General features: G+C 38.3%; 1 protein-coding gene across 1 annotated transcript in view; it reads left to right on the top strand.

Moving 5' to 3' along the window:
* PTPRR (protein tyrosine phosphatase receptor type R) overlaps positions 1-23,741 on the top strand; it is a 234,830-nt gene that overhangs the window by 6,030 nt on the left and 205,059 nt on the right. The window contains exon 2 of the mRNA XM_055327798.1: positions 18,075-18,370. Coding sequence (XP_055183773.1) covers positions 18,075-18,370 — 296 coding nt within the window. The remainder of the gene's footprint in view (positions 1-18,074; positions 18,371-23,741) is intronic.

Below are 23,741 nucleotides of genomic sequence, written 5' to 3'. Positions count from 1 at the left end.
AAAAAAAGCATACCTAATCATGTTCTCCCCTTGTAAAATTCTTTACTTTGGCTATTTCCTTCTTTCTTAAAATAAAACCCAAACTCATTAGCAGGGCAAAGTCTTCCACTCTCAGGTCTTTCCTAACTCCGTTTCCTAGAACCGTACTTGCTGCCTAGTATGCCATCAATACATGTTCGATGAGTGAATAAATGTATTCCGGGTGTATCAGGCAAAATAAATGATAATAAATTACGTTGATGAAGAGATTACATCTCATCTTCATAACTGTAAAGACTAGAATTGATTTTACTACTGCTCCCTCAATCCTATTTACATTTACTGGTTACAAAGAAATGAAAATCGCACAGAAGAGCTTTCATTTAAGCATAGTCTGTAGGATGCATTTGTGTGCCGTGGGCACGATAATAGTTGTGCTAGAGTTGTGTATTGAACTCTGTCTAGTTAGACATTGCTATGGGAGTTTCTAGTACTAGATGGATGGAGATAAGGTGAGTGTCTTTATTTTAAATAGATCAAGGGATTAGATAATTGCACATTAGTTGTGCATTAAGACTACACTCGGAACTCAACTCCTGATTACTGAAGGGTCATCATCTATCTTGTAGTAGCAAATATGAGCCACCTGCCCATTCAAAATCAGGTGGGAGTGTGATTTAGCGGATTCAATTTATCAAGACCCCAAATAATTCAATCCTCCTTCCCTCCCCCAAACAAATAACAAACCATCGCAGAAAATTTGGGAGTATTTGGATGGTTGTATACATTTTCTTTCTCTCCTTTCAATGAGTAGACAATGTTTATAGAACCATAAGGTTTTGGGATACTACACATATTTTTCTCTTACGGAAAAATGCTGCACCTCAAGGGAGACATACTTACATCTGAAGAATGGAGACTAGTTTATGAATTATAAAAAGTCACTTTTTATGAAATGACGGGATCACACACAAAAAAACCATTTATTGCCATTAGTACTAATGATAACATGGATGTCATATTTTATGGTAAGTTTATTGTTAAATCTTTTAAAAGCTGTTTACAAAGTCAAATTGAAAAGGTAAAGAAAGCCATTTATCCCTGTAAAAGGGGATTTTGAAAAATCCTACTTGGCCCGTAAGTGCATCCTTTATTTTCAGAGCACTTACAAGTGCTGACATATTCAGAGTTACACTGCATATTTCCCAGCATAAAGGATTTTAATAGCTTTGAAAAAAAATAATGGTAAATTATTATTTTAAGATTAAATTTCCTAATGCTTTTTCCCTAAATAACATTACTGTAGTGTCTGTTATTGCGATGGTATTTGCCACGGAGTGTCAATTAGCAAGTTTATGATGTGAACATTATTAGCACTTGCCATTTAAATAATTTTTCACTCTTAAGGCTATTGAGACTTTCCTCATAATCAGATTTCATTTGATTTCAATTTGTTAAGATGTTGGTGTCCGTTAAAATTACAGCCACGTGGACCAAAAACAAAGCAAAACTAATTGTTCACATGACGCAGCAATCAAGATCAATATGTTTAATTGTGCTGAAGTAAATGCCAAGTTCAGTAAGGACGTGGATTATTTTTTTCCTAGTTCAGACCCAAAGCAATGTCCATGTTCTGACTTAAATGTGCAGAATGGATTACGGAAAAATGGATCCTTGGAAAAGAGCACAAAATGAACATAGAGGAAGAGTGTCTCCCTTGGGACACCTGGGTGGCTCAGTGGTTGAGCATGTGCCTTTAGCTCATGGCATGATCCTGGGTCTGGGGATCGAGTCCCATATCAGACTCCTTGCAGGGAGCCTGCTTCTCCCTCTGCCTGTATCTCTGCCTCTCTCTCTCTGTATCTCTCATGAATTAAAAAAAAAAAAAAGAGTGTCTCCCTGGCCCCTACAGCAGCGTGTACAGAGCAAGACTCTCCTGCTCTCCCACCATAGTAACGCCCCAAGTCCTGAGGGACCCTGGAGGGGAAACAAAACACTGTGCATCACTCCAATCACTGGGTTACTGGGAAAGATGCTCAATACAAAGTGTTCAACATACTACAGTGAGTTAGTTTGAAAGGCCATCCATCCATTAATATGAACGTGTGGTTTTAAGTTATAAGCAATTTACTTTCTTGGCCTCATTGATTCAAGACAGTGTCTTTATTCTCCCCGGAAGAAAATGAAATACCTTAAAGAGAAAAGTAAAGAGAAAAATCAGAATAAAGGGGAAAATGCCATATTTTTGGGTAACCTTTAGCATAATACCATAGAGGCTAAGAGCATGGATATTGTGATGGGACTCCAGTACGCACACAATCATTTTCCAGCTCTGTTAACTTAGGGCAAGTTACTTAATCTCTGTAAGCCTCAATTTTCTCTTTATCTTTTTTCTTTACTTTTTAAACTTCCTCTTTTTAACGTAGAGGTTATATACTATACAACTGTAAAGTTGTTTTGTGTATGGAATAGGACAATGTATGTAAACTGCACCGTCTTAGTAAGTGCCATGTAAGTGCTAGGTATTGTTTGATTGGGAGAGGGAGAGGTCGGGTGGCAAATGGTTAACTGATATCTGGGAACACTTTCAACTCCAGTTAAGAATAGCTATTAATTGCATGGTCCTTTCTTACAAGATGTTCATTTTTCAAAGAAGTATGTCAGAGTAGTGCCTTAGACCAGTGATAATAATTTCAAATGATGAAAGAAAGGACTTATGGGCCTACCAGGTACCCTCCAAATCCCTAAATGCAGGCAAAGGAGACCAGGGCAGGGATATCTTTGAGTGGCCACTGGGGACCCCCTTCCTCACCCTCCTCCTGCCCCAATACCCAGGCATTCACATCTCTGTAGTATCATTACTATGGTAATATTTTAATTTTTGTATTTTCTAATGTTGGCTTTGCTACGTTTTAACATAGTTCTCGATCTGTTAGAATGATTCTTGAAACACTAATTTTTTTCTTTGTCTTGCTGTTGGATCCTAGCTTTCGAGTCATCTGGAGAGCTCTACTATAAAAATGATGGACATGGGATGCCTGGGTGGCTACATTGGTTAGGAATCCCCTCTTGGTTTCTGCTCTGGTCATGATCTCTTGATATTGAGCCCTGTGACTCCCTGCTCCACGGGAAGTCTGCTTGAGATTCTCTCTTCCTCTTCTCCCCCCCCCCACTACTCATGAGCACACTCTCCCTCTCTCTCTCAAATAAATAAATAAATAAATAAATAAATAAATAAATAAATAAATAAAATCTTTTAAAGAGATGATGGAAATAGTTTATAATCTCTATAAGTAATAACATTTTAGCTGTTTGCATAACAATAACCGAAGTATAAAAGGTTTTACAAATGTACTGCTTCATTACTCAGTGCATGTGGAACTCAATTCCTATGATTTCTGCAAAGAGTAGTATTTCTCAGCTTTCCAGCCATGTGATCATTTTTCTCTACTTCTGCATTTCCCCAGAGGGCATATCTTGATGAAGTTCTCTTAATGGTTGTGCGAATGTCCTTCTACTCAGTTCTTCAGGAACTGGGCAGGGGGCATCGGACTGCATCTTCTCAACCAACGTAAATCTCACCTCCTCCAGCAGAGTCTGAGGCCAGTGGTCTTAACCCCACTCCTTCCTTATGACGAAAGTCTAGTCACATTGTCCCAAAGGGTCTGTCCTAATTGCATTATGTTCCACTCTGTAACATATATTTATCAGATGAAAAATAATTCTATTAAAGCTGGGCAGAAATCAAGAAACATGAAACTCACTCCTTGTAATTTTGCACACAGTGGATTTTTCCTGAAATGACAATTACTTCTGCGACTCGCAAATAAGAGTTTGCCATTCTGCAGCTCAACTTTGGGTGGGTAAGATAAATAGGAAGAAGTAACTAGGTACAGTGGTTTGGAAGTGGGAGTAGGAAATACATTTTCTAATGGAATATTTGAAGGAATGTGAAGGAGTGTTGATATATCAAAGAATATGCAGAAAAAGTTTACAAGTTGCCTTAATCAAAATCATTCCTTATTCTTGTAAAATTCAGATCCTCTCTGACATAGAGAAGAATAGAGCCAGCTCTATAAAAATAGACTAATTACTTTGATTTTTTTAAAAAAAATTATTATAGATATACTAGACACATCACTAGCCAAACATGTGAAACATTTAAATACTCCTAGAGAATGACACAGCACCTCCTCATGGGATTATGCTTCACATCCTGAAACCAGTGCACAGACTAGATTTTAGGAAAGCCATTCCTGGAAGGAGGTGATCCTTCCATGACAAGCTCATCCAAGTCTTCTGGGGGCAGGGGGCTGTAATGGTTTCCAGTTTTTATAAATTCAATTATGATTTTACAGAATCTCTCATTTTGTTATTTTTATTTTTTTTACCTTTTATGATATAATCGCTCATTTGAAGATGATTCCCCCTGCCTTTTTTTTTTTTTTGGTCAAATTGGTCATTTGCCGTCAAGATAAAAAACAAAACCAGTGTGAATACCTCTACATACATACTTACTTACCTTTATGTATGTTGTCAGAATCCAACTAAGACACACAAACTGAATTTTATAAAACTGGCTTTATAGATAGAGCCATAAATAACATAATGGACTCTTTCCAACACTGATAAATTTTCTATGAACAGACTGGTGGGAGTGATCATATGTTACGAGTGGGAGGCTATCCTAACGGACCTCCATTGTCACATCTAGGCAAGACTGCCGTGTTCATCAGGGGGCTTCAGGGTTGGTACGGTGGGCCCTCATAACTGGAGATTAGAACTGCGATGACGTCCTGTGTTGACCATCACCAGGAGAATTACAGAACAACTGCAAGAATAGTTTTAATATTAGCCCCTTTAAATCCAAGGTTATTTATTGCTCCTGGAAATCTATGCCCCTTTAAGTTCCCAAAAGGTTATATTATTGTACGTGGCCTATGGGTCAGATGGACTAGACCCAGAGAAAAGCAGATGTCTATCATAGTACACATCGGACATTTGGAAATAACAGTGGCAAGAGCTGTACGGCGCACAATGCCTGGAAACACAACTTGAACAAAGTAGAAAACAGCCTTTTGAGTCTTCCTGATACATGAATGTTCACACTATGTATATAATTTTGTTCTTTTCAGAGAAATTCTAAATCATAATAAAGCATTATAAGCTGAGGACGCCTGGGTGGCTCAGTTGGTTAAGTGTCTGCCTTGGGCTCAGGTCATGATCTCAGGGTCCTGGGATCGAGCCCCATGTTGGGCTGCCTGCTCAGTGGAGGGTCTGCTTCTTCCTCTCCTGCTGTCCCTCTCCCCTGCTCCAGCTCTTTCTCTCATGCTGACTCTCTGCCGAATAGATAAATAAAATCTTTTAAGAAAATTATAAACTGAAACTTGATTATGCTCTGGACATTTATCATCTTAAATTTAAAAGAAATGTAAAAAACATGAATTTCAGAGGGTACAAAGTAATAAATCACAAAGGGTGATTTATCTGTCGGTATATACTACGTATACGTACGTCGTGCTCTGTGAGGAAGGATTTTGAAGATGCAACAAGAGCTTTGATAAAAGACTCTGGAGGAGAGCAAATTTAATTAAGGGGAGCTGGATGCTAATAGCAATCTTAGCCATCTTACATGAAGCGAAAACATAATACTAATAAAATTTCATTAAATCAGGAGAAATTGGAAAGGTGAGTTTAAGTGTAAAGCTTTAGGTGTAAATTTCTGAATTTTATTTATGAAAAATAGGTGTACGTGTTGGGCTTAGGGAAGAATACATCTTTAGAAAAAAAAAATCAGCATCAAGCAAACTCTCATTGAATTGGGGCTTCTCCTTTACTGATGCACGTTGTGATCTAGCTGTAGATCCACAAGAACCACTTTCATTCTGTGATGAGAAACTGAGGCTCGGCTGTGAGGAGACTGACTCAAGGTCACTTATATGGTGTTGGTGGTGGTGGTGGTAGTGTTGCAGCCCGAATCCACGGTCCTTATCTCCTAGTCCATTGCTTTCTTAAAAAGTCTGTTTCTTTCCTTCCTGACTACTATTCCTAGGCATCTGCTCTGTAAGCTTTCCCTAGTACTCCGTGTATTTTTAACTTTTTCTGAGAGGCATTTACAAATCAAAGGAGAGCCTCCCCATTTCGCTTGTAGAAATTCCCAAGGGACTTTCCTGATGCTACCCATTTATATCCACTTTCTAGAGAAGAAAGTGTTGGCAATGCTTTAAAAACAATGATTATCCTTTCACAAAAGGATCAGAGAACAAAGTTGCCCTTTTTTGGGGGGGGGGATTGTTCACCTTTTCAGGTGCACGCGAGGCCTCTCTACCGCGTGCATCCAAGAATTAACTGACACTGAGTCTGAAATAATGAATCATGACCTGCTCTAATGTTATAATCTCATCCATTTCTCTCTGTCAAAGATTCCTCAGAGATTACCAAGGTCTGTCCAAAATGAAATTTAAATCTTGGAGCTTTATGACCATCAGGACTAGCTCTGCGCAAGTGAATGTTGCTTCTGTGGTCAAAGTCCTTGTATTTTAAATGCAGATGAGGATCTTTGACAAGCTGTTTGCTAAACACTGACACTCTCTATCCCTTCTGGGCTGAGAGGGACTGAGTTCTGGGTGCCCAGGAGGCATCCTCCCACGCTTATGGACTTTATCCCTCCTTCTTTACAACAACTGTTTTAGTCTCTCCATTTTCCTGACACTTACAGTCTTTCCTCCTTTGTCCTCCTCTTACGAGATGACTTCACTTTTACACGGAGAAAATAGAAACCATCAGCAGATAATTTGCTCAACTTCTACCCCCTTCACATCCCATCATCCCCTCCCCCTCATGTCATAACAGAAGAAATACCTCCCACCCGCCCTGGTCATCCCCTTGCCTGGACTGTGGACCCCAGTCCATACAGTCTTGCAGGACAGCGGACAGCTCAGTCTACTCATGATGTCCTTGACTTCCCCCTGATATCCTTGACTTTCCTCAACATTTTCAACCACTCCTTCTCAGCAGGCTCCTCCCTTTAAGGAATAAAAGTGGTCAGATCTCTCCTATCGTGGGGAAAAAAAAAATCCCTCAACCCTTCCCTCCCTTCCTGTTAACATACTATCATTCTCTTATCACATCTACACTTGTTGGAATGCTGTCCATATATGTTGTTTCCACTTTATCTCCCACTTTTCAATCCAATTAAGTCCAGCTGTCTCCCACATGTACACTGAAAGTACCTTCTACAAGTTTATCAATCATTTTTTTTAACTGTGTAGATTTACAGTTAGAGAAAAGATGCTTTCATAAAGTATTGAGTTAAAAAGCAGCTTACAAAACATCATATAGCATAATCCGCTGACTTTTTTGAGTGTATAGTTCTATGAATTTCAGCCCATGTATCGATTCCTGCCACAAGATGTAAAAGATCTCCTTCATGCTATCTACTCCATCCTCCGCCCCTAAGTTCTGATAACCATTGATTTGTCTTCCATCATTATAGTTTTTACCTTTTCAAGAAGGTCATATAATGGAATCACACAGTACGTGATGCTTTGTGACTGTCTTCTTTCACTCAGCCTAATGCCCTTGACATTCATCCAAGTTGTATGGATCTATGATTCATTACTTTTCGTTGATGAGTAATATTCCAATGGATAGATGTACCAACATTTATCCACTCGCCCATCCATTGAAGGGCATCTGAGTTGTTTCCATTGGGGCCAATCATGACTAGAGCTGGCACGAAAATTTGCTTGCAGATTTCTGTGTGGATGGAAGTTTTTATTTTGTAGGTAAATCGCAGAAGTGGGATTGCTGGCAAATCCCACTTTTTGAGAAAGTGCCAAACCATTTTCCATAGTGCCTATTGTCATTTTGCATTGCCACCAAGGTCTGAGACTTCTAGTTCCTACAAGACTCTCAAGCACTGAGAATTGTTGGTATTTTTCACTTTAGCAATTGTAAGAGGCATGTGGTGGTATCATATCCCAGTTTTAATATTTTTTTTTCTATTGGTGAATAGGCTTGGGCACATTTTCTTTTTTTTAAATTTTATTTATTTATGATAGTCACAGAGAGAGAGAGAGAGAGAGAGAGAGAGAGAGAGAGAGGCAGAGACACAGGCAGAGGGAGAAGCAGGCTCCATGCACCGGGAGCCCGACGTGGGATTCGATCCCGGGTCTCCAGGATCGTGCCCTGGGCCAAAGGCAGGCGCCAAACCGCTGCGCCACCCAGGGATCCCTTGGGCACATTTTCATGTACCTGTTTGTCATTTATGCATTCTCTTTGACAAAGTGTCTGTTCAACATCAGTCCATTTTTAAATTGGTTTATTTTCTTACTATTGAGTTTTGAGAGTTCTTTGTTTTCTGATTACAAGTCTTTGCTGGACCTGTGATTTACAGTTACTTTTCTCCCACTCTGTAGCTTGCCTTTTCATGCTCTTTACAGTTGTCTTTTACAGAACAAAATTTTTAAAATTTTCATCCAGTCCAGTTTATCCATTTTTTTCATGTATGGATTATGATTTTGCTGTCCTAAGAACCCTTTGCCTAACCCTAGGTAATGAAGATTTTCTCCTATCTTTAAAAAGTTTTAAAGTTGTTAATTATACATTAATCTATGATCTTTTTTGAGTTAAGTTTTATACAAGGTGTGAAGTTTAGATAAAAGTTCACTTTGTTGCATACGGATGTACTACATTTCCAATGTCATTTTGAGAAGAAAATTCTTTCTCTATTGTTTTTGCATTTGTCAAAAATCAAATGGTGATGTTTTCTGTGGATATGTTTTGAACTGTCTGTTTTGTTCCATTGATCTCTGTATCTCTTCCTTGCTAATACACACTACCTTGATTGCTATGGCTTTATAGTGAGTCTTAGGATTGGGCAGTATTATTCTTCCTTTCATTATCAAAATTGTTTTAGCTATTCTCTTTATTTTGACTTTCTATATAAATTTTAGAATGGGAATAACTATGTCTATTTAAAAATTCTGTTGGTATTTTTTCTTTAATTGGGGATAATTGACATCTTCATTATGTAGTCTTACAATTCATGAGCAACGTATGTCATTTTATTTATTTAGAGCTTCTTTGATTTGTTTTCCAGGATTTCATAATTTTTAGTATAAATATCTTATACATATTCTGTTAGATTTATACCTACATACTTTATTTTAGAGCAGTTATAATTTTTTTATTTTCGGTTTTCTGTTACACATTGCTTTTTTATAGAAATGGCATTGGTTTTTGCAGAGTGACTTTCTGTTCTCCAACCTTACTAAATTCACCTGTTAATTCTAAGAAGATTTTGGTGGATTTTTTGGGATTTTATACATAGACAGTCATGCCATCTGCAACTAGAACAGTTTTATTTCTTTTTTCTCAATATGTATGCCTTTTACTTCTTGTCTTTGTCTTATTGCACCAACTAGGACTTTTAATACAATGTCATATAGAAGTGATGTCATAGTTGCCTTGTGCTCTATCTTGGGATGGCAAACAAGCATCCAGTCTTTTGCTATTAAGCATAATGTTAGCCGAGGGGTTTAATGTAGGTGCCTTTTTATTTCTTTTCTTTTTTAAGAACTTTTTTTTTTTTTAAGTAATCTCTACACCCAATGTGAAGCTCCTACTCATGACCCTGCAATTCAGGGTCACATGCTCTACTGACTGAGCCAGCCAGGCACCCAAGTTAGATGCCTTCTTAAAGGAAATTCTCTTCTATTCTAGTTTGCTTAGTTTTTTTTTAGCCTATGAATAGACGTAAATTTTGTCAAATGCTTTTTCTGCATCAATTGATATGACAATGTTGTTTTTCTTCTTTAGACTGTCAACATGGTAGATTATGTTGATAGCTTTTCAAATATTGAAGAAGCCTTTCATTCCCAGGATAAGTAAGCCCCATTTGGTTATGGTATATTATTCATTGTATTATATCTGCATTCAATTTGCTGATATATTGTTGAGGATTTTTGCACTGTCTTCATGAATATCGGTCTATGGTTTTCTTTTTAGTACTGCCTTTCTCTGATTTTGTTATCAGTGTAACTTTGGCCTTGTAAAATAATCTGTAGAGTGTTCCTTCTTTTCTATTTTCTGGCAGAGGTCACGTGAAGTTGATGTTATATTTTTCATTAGATTTCTGGTGGAACTTGCTAGTAAAACCATTTGATCCTAAAGATTTTTTTAAAACAATTTTAAGTGGAGATTTATTTTTTTATAATGTTAGTACAGTTTGAGATCGACATTTCATCTCGGGTTTGAATTTCATTAGTTTGCGGTTTTTCAGGATTTGGTCATTTCACCTAAGTTGTTGAACTTATATGCAGAGGATGATCCATAGTATTTCTTTATCTTTTCATGTCTGCATGGTCTGTTATGACAGCCTTCCTTTTATCTGATATTAATAATTTGTGTTTTCTCTATTTCTCTATTTCCTTGTGAGTCTTGCTAGAGTTTTATCAATTTTACTGTTCTCAGAGAATCAGCTTTTGTTTCATTGATTTTTCTTTATTGTTTTCCTATTTTCAATGTAATTATTTCTGCTTTAAATTTTTAAATTTCTTTCATTCTACATGTTTAGCATTTATTTTGCTTTTTTTTTTACTTTCTTAAAGTGGAAACTTAGATTATTGATTCGAGACCTTTCTTCTTTTTCTATTAAACTATTAAAGACATTTAATGCTATAAATTTTCCTTTAAATAGTGCTACTTCAACTTCATCCTATGTTATATTTTCATTTTATTTCAGTTCAAAACATGTTCTAATTTAGTAATTACTTTTTGGCCCAAGGATATTTAGAAGTATGCTGTTTAATTTCCAAATGCATGGAGTTATTCTTGTTTTGTCTCTTATTGATTCTTAGTTTAATTCTATTATGGTCAGAGAATATATTTTGTATAATTTCAATTTTTTAAATGTCTAAGTTTGTTTTATGACCCGGGAGATGGTCTATTTTGGTGAATGTCCCAAGTGCACCGGAAAAGAATGTGTATTCCGAGTTCTTGGTTGGCACATTCTATAAATACTGTTAGATCCAGTTAGTTGATGATGTTGTTCTTTCCTTTATAACATTACCCTTGCTGATTTTCTGTCTACTAGTTCTATCTATTATTGAGAAAGGAATGCTAGAATCTCCAACTATAATTATGGATTTGCTCATTTCTTTCATTTTGGTTAGTTTTTGCTTCATGTGTTTTTATGCTTTTAGGGGGGAGGATATATACATTTTTAGGACTATTATATATTCTTATATATATCATATCAGTATGTACATTTCATTATTATGTGATGTATCTCTTTATCCTTGGTAATTTTCTTTGCTCTGAAGTGTATGTTGTCCGAGAGTGGCTTTCTTTTGACAAGTATTTACATGACGTATTTTTTCCACCCTTTCACATTAAACCTATCTGTAATCTTTATAGTTGAAGTATGCTTCTTGTACTTCTACAACTGCATCTGAGTCCAGGGTCAAGCGGTGGGAGGACGAGAAAAGAAAAAGCTGTGACAGTTGGTTCCAGTCCATAGAATGGTAGTTTCCTGAAAGAAAGTGCCTGTCTTGCAGAGTTTTGAGTCCTGTTAAGTTCTCATTAACGCCCAAGGCCACTGCTGCTGTAACATTGCTTGGGCTGGAGCCTGGAGAAAGGAGAAAAGAGAGAGAGGAGCAATGGGGAAAGATTTCTGTAGTCTCTTTTAGCATTATGAGTTCTCTTTTTCAGAACTAGTATTTTATAGTGTTTTTCCCGAAGCTGTCTTTGTCTGTACCTGGCATCCACTAGGGGCTGGCTAGAGAATACTGGGGGGGGGGGGGGGGGCGGGTAGGGGGAAAGATGGTAAACTCCCCTGCTGATGCTGTGGAACTTTGAATTTTATTCGTTATCTCCAGTAACCCTGCTACAATTTATTTTCCAGAGTCCTCAAATAGCGGTTTCATGCATTCCGTCCTAGGTTTTACGCAGTGTAAGCAACAAGGTTGGGCATATTTGCCCCATCTTATCCAGACTCAGAATCTTCCATAGCCTTTTAAATCCTTTCAAATTATTTTATTTTTGTTCAAGGACTCAACAGTGGGAGATGGTTAGCTTAGTGTTTTTAGAAGGCTATCCCCAAGCCTTTTCCATGTTAAATCTGGTCCTCTGAATATCCAGGCTTAGTTGTCCATTGATGAATTTTAAGTTAGTAAATCCTATGCAAATGTTTAGGGTTGTCTTGTTTGAACTCACAGACTTAGTGACACTGGACACTGCCTCTCAGAGACTCCTTTTTATTGCACTCTTTCCATGCCTTCCGTACTTGCGCAGTCTCCAAATGTTCCTTAAATATGGTCTTCCCTGGGTCTAAGTTGCTAACTTCTTGTTCTTCACCCACAGCTCTTCTTAGGCAATCTCATCACTTAGTTCTCCATTAGTTTGCTTATGGTTTTAAGCACCTATCTCTAGTCCAAAGCTTCCTCTAGAGTTTACATACATAGAATTGCTCTCTTGACATTTCTGTTTCTATGTATTGTAGGCACACACATTACTCTCTCAGTAAAGGCACCCCCATATAGTCAATCACCCAGTAGAAACAAAATTACCCTTGAAACCCCACTGTTGGTTCCCTCCTAGAACATTAACTCAATCATTGAATTAATACTTCTCCTCCTTATTTTGTCAATTCCAGTCTCTCTCTCTCTTCTTTTTTTTCCAGTGCAAAAAAAAAAAAGTGCTTTTATTAAAGCACAGGGACAGGACCCTTGGGCAGAAAGAGCTACACTGTGACTGTGAGGAGTGATTGATTATAAACTTTTAAGGTGAAGGGAGGAGATAAAGGAAGTCTCTAAAGGGATTTTCATGTGTTCAAGAAGACTTACAGGATCCTGGAGGTCTGGCTATTGTCAGGCTAAGCTTCCTTTTTTGCCTCTAGCAAAGTATTAACATTAAGGCAGCCAGGAGTTCCTTGAGGGATGTCACACCCTGCACGTCTCAGATAATTATCAGGAGTCTGCTAATTTTATCTACATTTCTTTTGCCTTTGTTCTCATTATACCCCAGCCTCTGAACAATTTTGACCTTAAATCTTTTAAGTTTGTTGAGGGTGGAAGGTCTTATTTTCTGTAACTCCTTCCTGCTGAATAGGGATGCAGACATGTCCATGCCTATGGGTCAACATTGGTCAGTTGGAGAATTTATATATAGGAGTCACAAAAGGCAGAGGCACATGAATCCAAGATAGACAGCATATATGAATCTCCTTGAGTAGAAAGGATCATCTGTCAACTAGATTCACCTCTGCTCCATCCCTCTACTGCCTCCTGGTGTTGGGTTACTCTCCCGTTACCTAAAATATTTTACCTGGTACCTTTGCACTTACTCTTGCTTCCTTCCAATCTATTTTCTTGTATAGCTAGGGCATCTTTCAGAAATACATGTTTTATCTTGTCATTTCCCTCCTTAAATTTTGTAAAATGTTTGATTTCTCTAATGTTTCATTTCTTAGGTAAAAGTATTTAACAGTTTAGTCTCTGTCAACCTCTGCATTAGTTTCCTGTTGCTGCGTAACAATTTTTTTTTTTGCTGCATAACAAATTACCCCAAAATTTAGTTGATTAAAACGATATACATTTACTCTTTCTCAATTTCTGTGAGTCAGAAACTGGGCATGGCTCAGCTGGGACTTCTGCTTCAAGGTCCCTCATAAGGCTTCAATTAGAGTGTTGGCCTGGGCTGAGCTTTTGGAGGAAGGCTCATCTGAGGAGGAATTTGCTTCCAGACTCATTTACATGATTGTTGGCAGGATTCAGGCTGCTCTCAGGGCCTCAGTTCTTTCCTGGCTTTTGGCTAGCAGCCTCATCCTTCACATGGACTTCTCCAGCATGGCAACTTTCTTCATCAAAGTCACCAGGAAAGCAACACAGAAGTCACATCTTTTTTACCTAATCAAGGAAGTAACATCCCATCACTTTTGCCATTATCAGTTGGTTAAAGGTACGTCACAAGTGAGATCCAGCTCACTCTCCATGGGAGGGTGTTATACAAGGATATGAATGCCAATAGGTGTGGATCACCTTTTCAGATGGCACTCACCTTCTTTTTCACTTCTCTCTTAATTTCTCTGTACTGCTTTCTGAAGTGTTACCTAAACTTTTCCAATTTACTAAATCTCTGTTCAATGGTATCTAGGCTACTGTATAAGCCATATATTGAGTTTCACCAATTACTGTATTTTTTGCTTCTATGATTTCCACCTGGATTGAAACATGCCTATTCCTGGATAAAGAAGATGTGGTCTATATACACAATGGAGTACTACTCAGCCAGCAGAAAGGATGAATACCCACCATTTACATTGACATGGATGGAACTGGAGAGTATTATGCTGAGTGAAAATAAGTCAGTCAGAGAAAGACAATTATCATATGGTTTCACTCATATGTGGATTATAAGAAATACTGAAAGGGACCATAAGGGAAAGGAGAGAAACTGAGTGGGAAAAATTAGAGAGGGAGACAAACCTTGAGAGACTCCTAACTCAGGGAAACAAAGGGTTGCGGAAGGGGAGAAGGGTGGGAGGATAGGATACTGGTGATGGACGTTAAGGAGGGAATGTGATGTGATTAGCATGGGTGTTATATATTGGCAAGTTAAATTTAAATTAAAAAATAAAAACAACAACAAAATACCTATTCCTTTTTCCTTATATGCCTTATTCCTATTTTCTTCTTTCATCTCTTTGGGTATTTTAAATCAACTTATTTTAAAGCCTCCTTTATTTACTCTCTCTTAGGTGAGAATCTTCCCACTTACTCCATCTTGACTGTCTCTCATGGCAGTAGTCTCAGTGTGCTTTGTGATTTAAAAATCTATGAGTGTGTCTTCAGTGGGACTTATCTTCCATAGCAACACATGGAAGTTGCATTTATATACTTGTTTCTAGAGACATCAGTATGAGAGCGATTTTTCAATTGCCTCTGTCTAAAACCCTAAAATACATACAGGTTCTAAAACATTTTCTTTCTTAAGTTTTCCTGTCTTTCTTGGTTTTTCTCCTGTTCTATTGCCATCCCTCTCACTTGCCTTTGCTGGCTCCTTCAGTTCCCTGACTCAAAATGTTTGAATTCTACAGTGCCCTGTCCTGTATAGTCAGGACTTCCTCATCATCAGCATCCAGTCACTTGGCTTTAAATTTTATCTGTATTGGATGATTCACAAATCAATCTTTCTCTCTCCAACTATGTGCTACACACTTAGCTATTAAATTCCCAATTCAGAAGTCTGATATTTAATAGGCATCTCAATCTTAACATTACTGAATCGTTTACTTGAGTATATTCATAATGCTGAAGTGAGGGAGGCCATAGAGAGGTGGCATTTGAAGACAGAGAAGACAAAACGAATTCCAGATACTAGCTCAGTGGTCCTCAGCTTCAGTTTGAATGTGAATATAATTCAGCAATAAATCCAGATTCCTAGGCTACATCTCCAGGGACTCTGCTATGGTAGTTCTAGGCTGGGATCTAGGAATCTGCATCTTAATATCCAGGTGATTCTGATGCAGGGATCTAAGCCCAACACTTTGAAAAACTCTTTTCCTGCCTAATGGTTATGGTGGGATTCCTAATATTATGTTGTCAGTGAGGTTCCCATTACTTAAGGACAGGGCAGGAATAAGACTTTTCCTGTACACAAGTGGATAAGATTGGGAAATTTTAACTGTATTAAAATTGCACTTAAAAATTAGATTTTTTTACCTTTCCTTGTAGGCCAATTTTAGCACAAGAGACATTTGTTAGTTGGACTCACATATCTTATTTAAATAAAGTGGCCCTGGGGTGCCTGGGTGACTCCGTCAGTTAAGCATTTGCTTTTGGCTCAGGTCTTGATCTCCCTGTCCTGGGATTGAGCCCTGCATCGGGCTCCCTGCTTAGCAGAGAGTCGGCTTCTCCTGACTCTACCCCCTTGCTCATGCTCGCTCTCTTTCAAATAAATAAATAAAATACTTTAAAAAAGGGGGGGGGACTCTAACAAGGTTTGCTGTGATTGATAGCAGAGAAAAAGAAAGAGTGGAGATGATTATGTATGGTTCCCATTTCTTTATCCATCTCTCTGCATACATCTGCATTCTCTGATTTGAACCCTGAGCACTTTCATCTTTCTTATTGAAATTACCCATTCCCCACACTATTTTATCTTTTACTTCCTAAATCTTGCTAGGGCCCATCTTTTTTGCATGTTAATCTCTATTAACACGGCCATTTCAATGGCACTATCTTGGCTGATATAGTTTTTTTGCTACTGAACATTATAGATTCCTCTTTGGTAGAAAGGCCAATCCCTCAGGTGAGAACCCAAATTCATTCAAGCATACATTATGCCTTTCCCAAAACAACAGACCATGTTTAAATGAGGAGTTTTTAAAAAGCCAACTAAGATAAAGGTAGTACATCCATTCTATTTCTTAACTTCAAGTTGATCATTTCGTTGTTGCTCTTTGCAGTATCAGATCCAGTTCTCTAAGAGGAGGGAAGAAAGTGCTCTCTTTTCAGAAATATAGAAACTCTTCCAGGACACTGTAATACTAGTGAGTAAATTCCTTTTAGTAAATTCTAATTGAACATATCGTGGCCAGAAAGTCAATAGACATCTAAAACCATTTTAGCACCATTCTCTATTAATAAAACACTACAAAAATAATAACATTGATGTACTCTGTTCTGAATTTCATAACATGATATTTGTTCCTAATGATGGTTTCATTTTGAAATCTGAGGCAATATTATCAGAAAAATTATAGGTATTTGAAGGTCATCACTGTCAAGTCATCATCTTTGGCCAATTGTGGTAGCTTGATTGCTTTTTAAAAAGTTATAGTCTATTTAGCAAACTCAGGATTGAAGATAGGATGATTATTTCTATTACTGTTTCAGAATTCACATGAAATATAATTGTGACTTGAATGATCTGAAAGGCTAAAGTCACTGGTACCCAAAGATGATTCCCAAACTGTCTCATGGAAGAGAGCACTGAAGCTGGCTAAAAAATCACCTTTATATCCCTAAGGGAAAGTTGAAAGCATATTTTAGACAGAATTGCTGAAAATGCTAGAAATATATGCTGGTCACAAAAGGCTTGATGGAGGGTAGAAGCTGTAAAAACTAGCAATTCCTGTACTATAAATATTCAGTAAGAATTCTAGGCACCCCAGAATTCTAGTAAAAAGAGGTAAGTAATTTCTAAGGCAGTATTTGTGCAGCTCATTGCTACCATCGACCTAAGGGAAAATCTGGGGTGCCCAAGGTTGCTAGGCACTGTGTGGGTGGCATCACTGTGTTGTGATCTGCTTACTCTGCTGACCTTCTTACACAGAAGATCTTAACTTTGCTTTGCTAACTGTTGCTTGACCTAGTGAAATTCTTTGGGCTCATACGTGCATGTTATCTGTTTTCTCCTGTGGCCGATGACAACTAGGAGAAAGCGCTATTCAAGTCCATGGGTATTTACCTCACCGAAGAAATAAAGGTGAATGTATTTTGTTATCTGGATGGCCATCATACTAAATAAGAAGGAAAGAATGGATATCGTTACAGAATTGGAAGTTGCTACCACACAGAGTATCCTCAGATTTCTGCCCTCAGCTAAAAAGATCCTACAAGCATTTAAGAAAAAATTATACAATTGCTAACTATAAGCAAGATAAAATAAATATAAAATAAGAATTGTATGAAAGGCTATGGATTAAAGGGAGGAAAGCTTAAATATTTGAAGAATAGATAGGACATCTAGGATTAGAAGCTCAACTGGTTGTTAGAACTGGGAGTGTAGATAAAGGAGGAAATTCTGGACTAAAAGAGGTAAATAGGTGATAAATAGGACATTTGATAAATAGGACTTTTTCAAACTACACCCACTTCTGTCCACCCAAAATCTCTGAGGTGCCTTTGTACAGCCAAGTGTGTTCCATTTGTGGGAAAATGAAGTAGGGGAAAAGGTGGAGACCAGTTAATCTAAATTCATGAGTCTTAAAGCTGACTTGAGGACAGGTAATTCTCCTTATCAGATATTTCTACTCATCTCAGTGAAGAAGGTCTTTGATGTTTGTTTTTGCTTTCTCCTCGTTTCAGGGTGCTTTTCAGGAAATAATGATCAATTCTTGGAAATTCATCAGAAGAGTGAGAAGCCAGCATTCATTTATCACCATTCACAAGACATTGAGAAGAGCCTGGATATAGCCCCACAAAAGATATATAAACATAGCTACCATGCCTCTTCTAAAGCTCAAATAAACAAACGCCACCAAATAGTTAACTCAGCATTTCCTAGACCTGCAGATGACCCTTCGCTCAATCTGCTGGCCATGGCTGGTCAGGATCTTGAAGTGGAAAACCTTCCAATCCCTGCAGCATATGTCATTGTGGTGGTAAGTATTGGGTTATGCTGATGCTGACACTTTCCTCTGTGGTGGCTGCTTGAAAAAAAAAAAAAAAACAAGAACAAACTAATAAGAAACCGTGTCTGTGTGCTTGTGTGCACAGCACAGTGCATGGCACATGTAGGCACTTAATAAATCTTTAAATAAAAAATGGCTTTAGGAAGGCCTTGCAGTTATAGTAGATCATATTATGCACTGAGCCTCTGTCTTCTGTGATAATCTGTTCTGAGTGGGGCTTAGTCTCAGTGTATATAAATAAATCATACTTAACTAAGGACCTCTGGTCACAAATGAAGAGAGACCACTGAAAGGACAAGGTGTTATGGAGGAGAGATCATTTTCTGTCACTGGAATAAAAAAGTGGTTTGGGAGTAATTGATAATATTCCTAATATCGCTGATATATTCCTAATATCCTAACCACCAATGTAGTGGTTCCATTGCTTGTATTCTTAGGGTATGTAACCCAGGCCAGAGTTTCTTGATTTATGGAGGTGTCATAGTTTAAGTACAGCCTGAGGTTGATGCCCTGTTTAGACTATAGTCCCTCTTAAGTTTAAAATCACAACAGGAGGATTCACATTAAAAGTATAAATCAGTAGCCAAATGGTTGTTATTGCATTTCTGTCCCCAAATATAATCAAATATGTTGACTTTTAAGGCCAAGTCATTCAATTAAACCATGTTTGCATTTTGATAACCTCTCTATGAACCAAATGTAATTAGATTTAATAAGTTTTTTTTTATTTCCTAATTTTTTTTTTTAGCCTACTGCCTATAGGACATGTTACTTGGTATTGACAATCAAAGATCTATTCATTGATGTTTTCAACTAGCATACACAGGAGTATTTATTATGATCCAGTTGTCATTTGGGGGATCCAGAAATAGAGACAAATGAAATGGAATCTCTGGCTTTCTTTGGGAAATGTCTGAGAAGAAATGTCAGTAATTCAATAAAAAAATTATAAATTGAGAACATGAGATGAGCTCTTGTTACAAAACTATGTGGGTCACTTGGCCTCCTGAAATACTTGAACAAATTTTGTGCATTTACATGAATAACAGATGTTCTGAAGGTGAAAGCCATGTACTCTGTCTCTTTGGTGAAGATAAATGATGTTAATGAAGTGGCTCTATCTGGATGTGCCTGTGTCCATGCGAAGGCTCAGGGAGATATTCCCCTGGTGACCATCATATTCCCATAGTTATCACCTCTTAAAGTCACCGTGAATTACTGTCTGGGAGGTTTGTTCTATCTTGTAAGGCAATGGACTGTCTAGTTAATTTAATATTACACAGGATAAAAGGCATCAATAAGGAATTCTAGCAAGACATTCCACTTTTAGCTCATTTGTGGTTTGGAAACTCATGAAGAAGCTGTGCTTTTTCCGACGAGTGATGATTGCATGAAGGCCACGGGAGATGTTGCTGTGTTAGCCTTCCCTAACCTCTCTCGATCTAGCCTCTAACCATGCTGTGGCTGTGGTAGCTTGCAACAGTGGCTGGTGTTAATGTTTCCTGTACTCTAGTGATGTTACTCATGCCTGTGTGATTTAGTAGGAAAACCAGGGAAATAGGGTTATTTTTAAATAAATCAATAATGTTCCACTGACTCATACAGCAGACGGTCAGCATTCAATAAAGTATCAGCTGGTTTGAAGGTTCATTCTATCCAGGGAAGAGGTTTGGAAATGAAGTATAGATGGTGAAAGAGAGAGAACTGGTGGCTAAATGACTTTGATAGAGTAATTGATGACTGTGTAGCAAGGTGTACATGTGTTTAGGTATATATATATACATATATGTATATATATATATATATATATATATATATATATCAAGAGAGACTGTGTTACTTGAGGAATATCACAGGGGTACCAAAGAATTATTTTATGGCTTAATTTATACCAAGATGAGCAGTATTTATGAGTATTAGTTTCCCAAGTTAGGGAAATTACTAGGATTTTTTTTTCAGCCAGAGTAAAAATACCGGTGACAACTTCTAAAATATATATATGTAACTTTTAAGGCTTCCATGGACAGAGAGATGACTTCCCCCCCCTTCCTCTATTTTTTTCTCTCCCTCTTGTTTCTGACATCATTAAGACAACGAATTTTAGAATGAGAAATTGAAAAGGGACGTGAGAGATGTATGTGTCTCTCCTCCTTTCCTGACTCCCAGTTGTCTCCACAAAGCATTTCATTAGAGCATTTGTCCACAAATGAATTTTTTTTCCTTTTTCTTCTTTCTTTTATGACCAGGAAAATCTGTAGTTCGTTTATTCCGAGGAGAGAACAGCATAATCAGAATGTTTATCCCAAAGAATGCTAATTACATTTCAGAAGCTCAATTAAGAAGCTGTTATTAGGATTTCTGCACAAATGTAATATGGACAGAATATGAATGTCCTCAAGGTCAGTGCTATAGTAGGAGTCAAAAAAATGGCTTTAAACAAACGTGTGCTGGAGATTCCATAGTTATAAGTCCCCAACATCAGAGAGGAGAGGTATGGATGAAAGTGGTAGAGTGGAAGCAGCTGCAGGCTTTTCCAGTTCAGCAAGTTCAGCCTAGGTTGCTGAGTGAAGAATGTTCTAGCCTGGGAAAAATCTATGAAAACTGGGACTAGGAGGGCTTTGGAATCTAAAACATGGGGGGATTATGGCTGACTTCAATGGATGGTCTTCATAGGAAGGAAAATAAAAGGAAGAAAAAGAAGATGGAGGGGGATAAGAGAAAGAGGAGGAAGAGGAGGAGGATGAGAAGAGGGAAGAACATGGGATGGGAGGAAGGAAGGAGGAGAAAAGAGAGGATACAGTGGCAGTGGCAGTTCTTAGGGCAGAAGGAAGACTTCTCTAAGCACCTAAGAAGATGATGGGGAATGTCCCGGAGTCGTAGATGGACTCTGTGAGTTTCCTAGATGCCTAAGGCTTCCCGTCTTGCTCACCATTCACCCAGACCAGCAGACAGACATTCTCTGTGTTTTTTTGACACAACTTTCTCTGAAAATATTTTTATCAGGCAGTTGATTTAGAGGACCAGTAAAACCAAATGCTTTGCATGGCTGTGTTTCAGTTACACCCTGAGCTCTGCTCTGCCTCACCTGAGCTTGGCTCTGCTGGTGACCAGTTATGAGTTTCACCTTGCAGGGAAAGAGACAATTTCTAGATGTGATCTGAAGGGCTTAGAGGGTCCAGCCTTCTCACTGCCTGGACACAGTAAATAAACTTTGTAGCATTTAGTGTGTTATATGATATGGATGAGTAATTGGTGGAGACTTTTTCAAAAGACATATTATTTCATTTTTTAAAAAAAGAATTTATGTATTTATTTGAGAGAGAGAGAGAGAGAGCCAGAAGGGGGAAGAGCAGAGGGGGAGAGGGAGAGAGGGAGAGAATCTCCAGCAGACTACACTGAAGGCTCAATCCCATGACCCTGAGATCACGACCTGAACGGAAACCAAGAGTTGGACGCTCAATGGACTGAACCACCCAGGTGCCTCAGAAGACGTTGTTTTAATCATAATTTTGTATTTGCATAGGGAATATCCCAAAAGGTGATTTAACCTACATACCTACCATTGGAATTCTACTATGTCAGGAATTCCAGTTAGGAATATTTTGTGGCTGGTGACAAGAATTCAGTCCAAACTGGAGAAAATCCCGTAGTTCAGGTAACATTTCTGTAGTACGTGTAGCTTTAGGTATGGTTTGATTGAAGACAAATAATTGGCCAGGATCAGTCTCCTCGCTCTGCTTTCACTGGGGTGACCTCCTTCTCTGACTGAGTCTCTGTTCTTCATCTCAACATGGTTTCCTTTTCTTCCTGGAATTTTATCCTTGCAGGTTCATATTTATTGGAAAAGAATGATCCTTTTACAGCCGTCAGTAATATCCCGGGCATCTCCATGACTAGTCCAATTTAAGTTAATTACTCACTTCATCCCTGAACAATTTGCAGCCTGGTGGTAAAATTAGACTAATTATCCCAAGCCTAAACTACATGCTCCACCCCTAGAGCATCCCTAAAAACCCACAAGCTGTTTATGGGAGGGGAGGTTACTTGAATAAAAATTGGGACACTATTAACAAGCAAAGATAGAATAGATGTCAGGGAGTAGTTAAATGTGTGCTAAAGCAGAGTATCTGAAGTCCAGATTGTTTAAGACACAATAGCCCCTTCAAGAAATAATAAGATATGAGGACCTACAACGTGGCCTCAGTAATGGTGATTCTTGTACTCAGGAATGAGTGACGAAGGCTATACTTTCAACTTTCTGACAGTGGCCCAGGTGGGCAGCAGATTTACTCTGATAGAGGAGAAAATTCATGCCCCAACGCCCAGAACGTTTGCCAGTTAGGACTGTGATTTAGTGCAATCTGTTAGACGCATGATATTATGTCTCAAATTTGTGAAAACTACTGTTGCCTTTGTCATAGGCAGCTTATATGGGCGGCGGGTGGTGGGGGACAAGAATGCTGTGTTGAGCTATAGTGGAGGCAGGTGCATGGGCTCATTCCTGAGCTAAGTGACTAGCTCGTGGTGGGCAACTCACACAAAGTGTGATTCTAATGCCGGCTTTGGGAAAATTAGGACTTATTTTGTGTGAAGTGGTATTGGGGTCAAATACTAAATACCGAGTACAAAACGCTAAATGGATGTAAGACACAAGCCTACTGTAATGTAGAATGTGACTCAGATGTCTTCCAATACAGTCTTGGGACACTTGTCCTAAGTTCCCAGAGGGAATCAATATAAAAGCCTGCAAGAAAAATGTACCATGGTGGTACATTTGTGAAATAATCAAATATGCAATCCTTTTTCTTGATTTTCAGATAAGTGTATACATTTTAGAAGCGTTTCTGTCCTCCTTGAGAAATGGTATTTTGTCTGTAGACCCCACCAACTTTGTCATCTTGGATTTGATCTGTGTATTAGTTGCTTATTGTTGCATAACATGTTACCTCGATATTTAGCAGCTTAAAATGAGAGATAGTTATGATTTCACAGTTTCTGAAGATCGGGGATCTGGGAGCCCATTAGCTGTATAGTCCTTTTGCCTCAGGGGTTACTGTTGTCAAGCTGTCAGCGGGGCTGTGTCTGCATACTTGACTGAGCTGAAGGCTCCGCTTGCAAGCTCTCCCACGAGACTCCAGTTCCTCACGCATGGACATCTTCACAGGGCTGCTCACAACACGGCTTCCCCAGATCATGTGAAGAGAGAGAGAGACACACCACACTGCCATGCTGACCTAGTCTCCAAATCACACACCATCGTTTCCACTTTTTCTATTCATTAGGCATGAGTCGCTGGGTCTAGCCCATATTCAGGAGGGGACTACAGAGGGCATGAATACTA

This window comes from Nyctereutes procyonoides, unplaced genomic scaffold (assembly GCF_905146905.1).
Source record: "Nyctereutes procyonoides isolate TBG_1078 unplaced genomic scaffold, NYPRO_anot_genome, whole genome shotgun sequence".
Classification (NCBI taxonomy): domain Eukaryota; kingdom Metazoa; phylum Chordata; class Mammalia; order Carnivora; family Canidae; genus Nyctereutes; species Nyctereutes procyonoides.
This window is presented reverse-complemented; position numbering and strand designations above follow the sequence as displayed.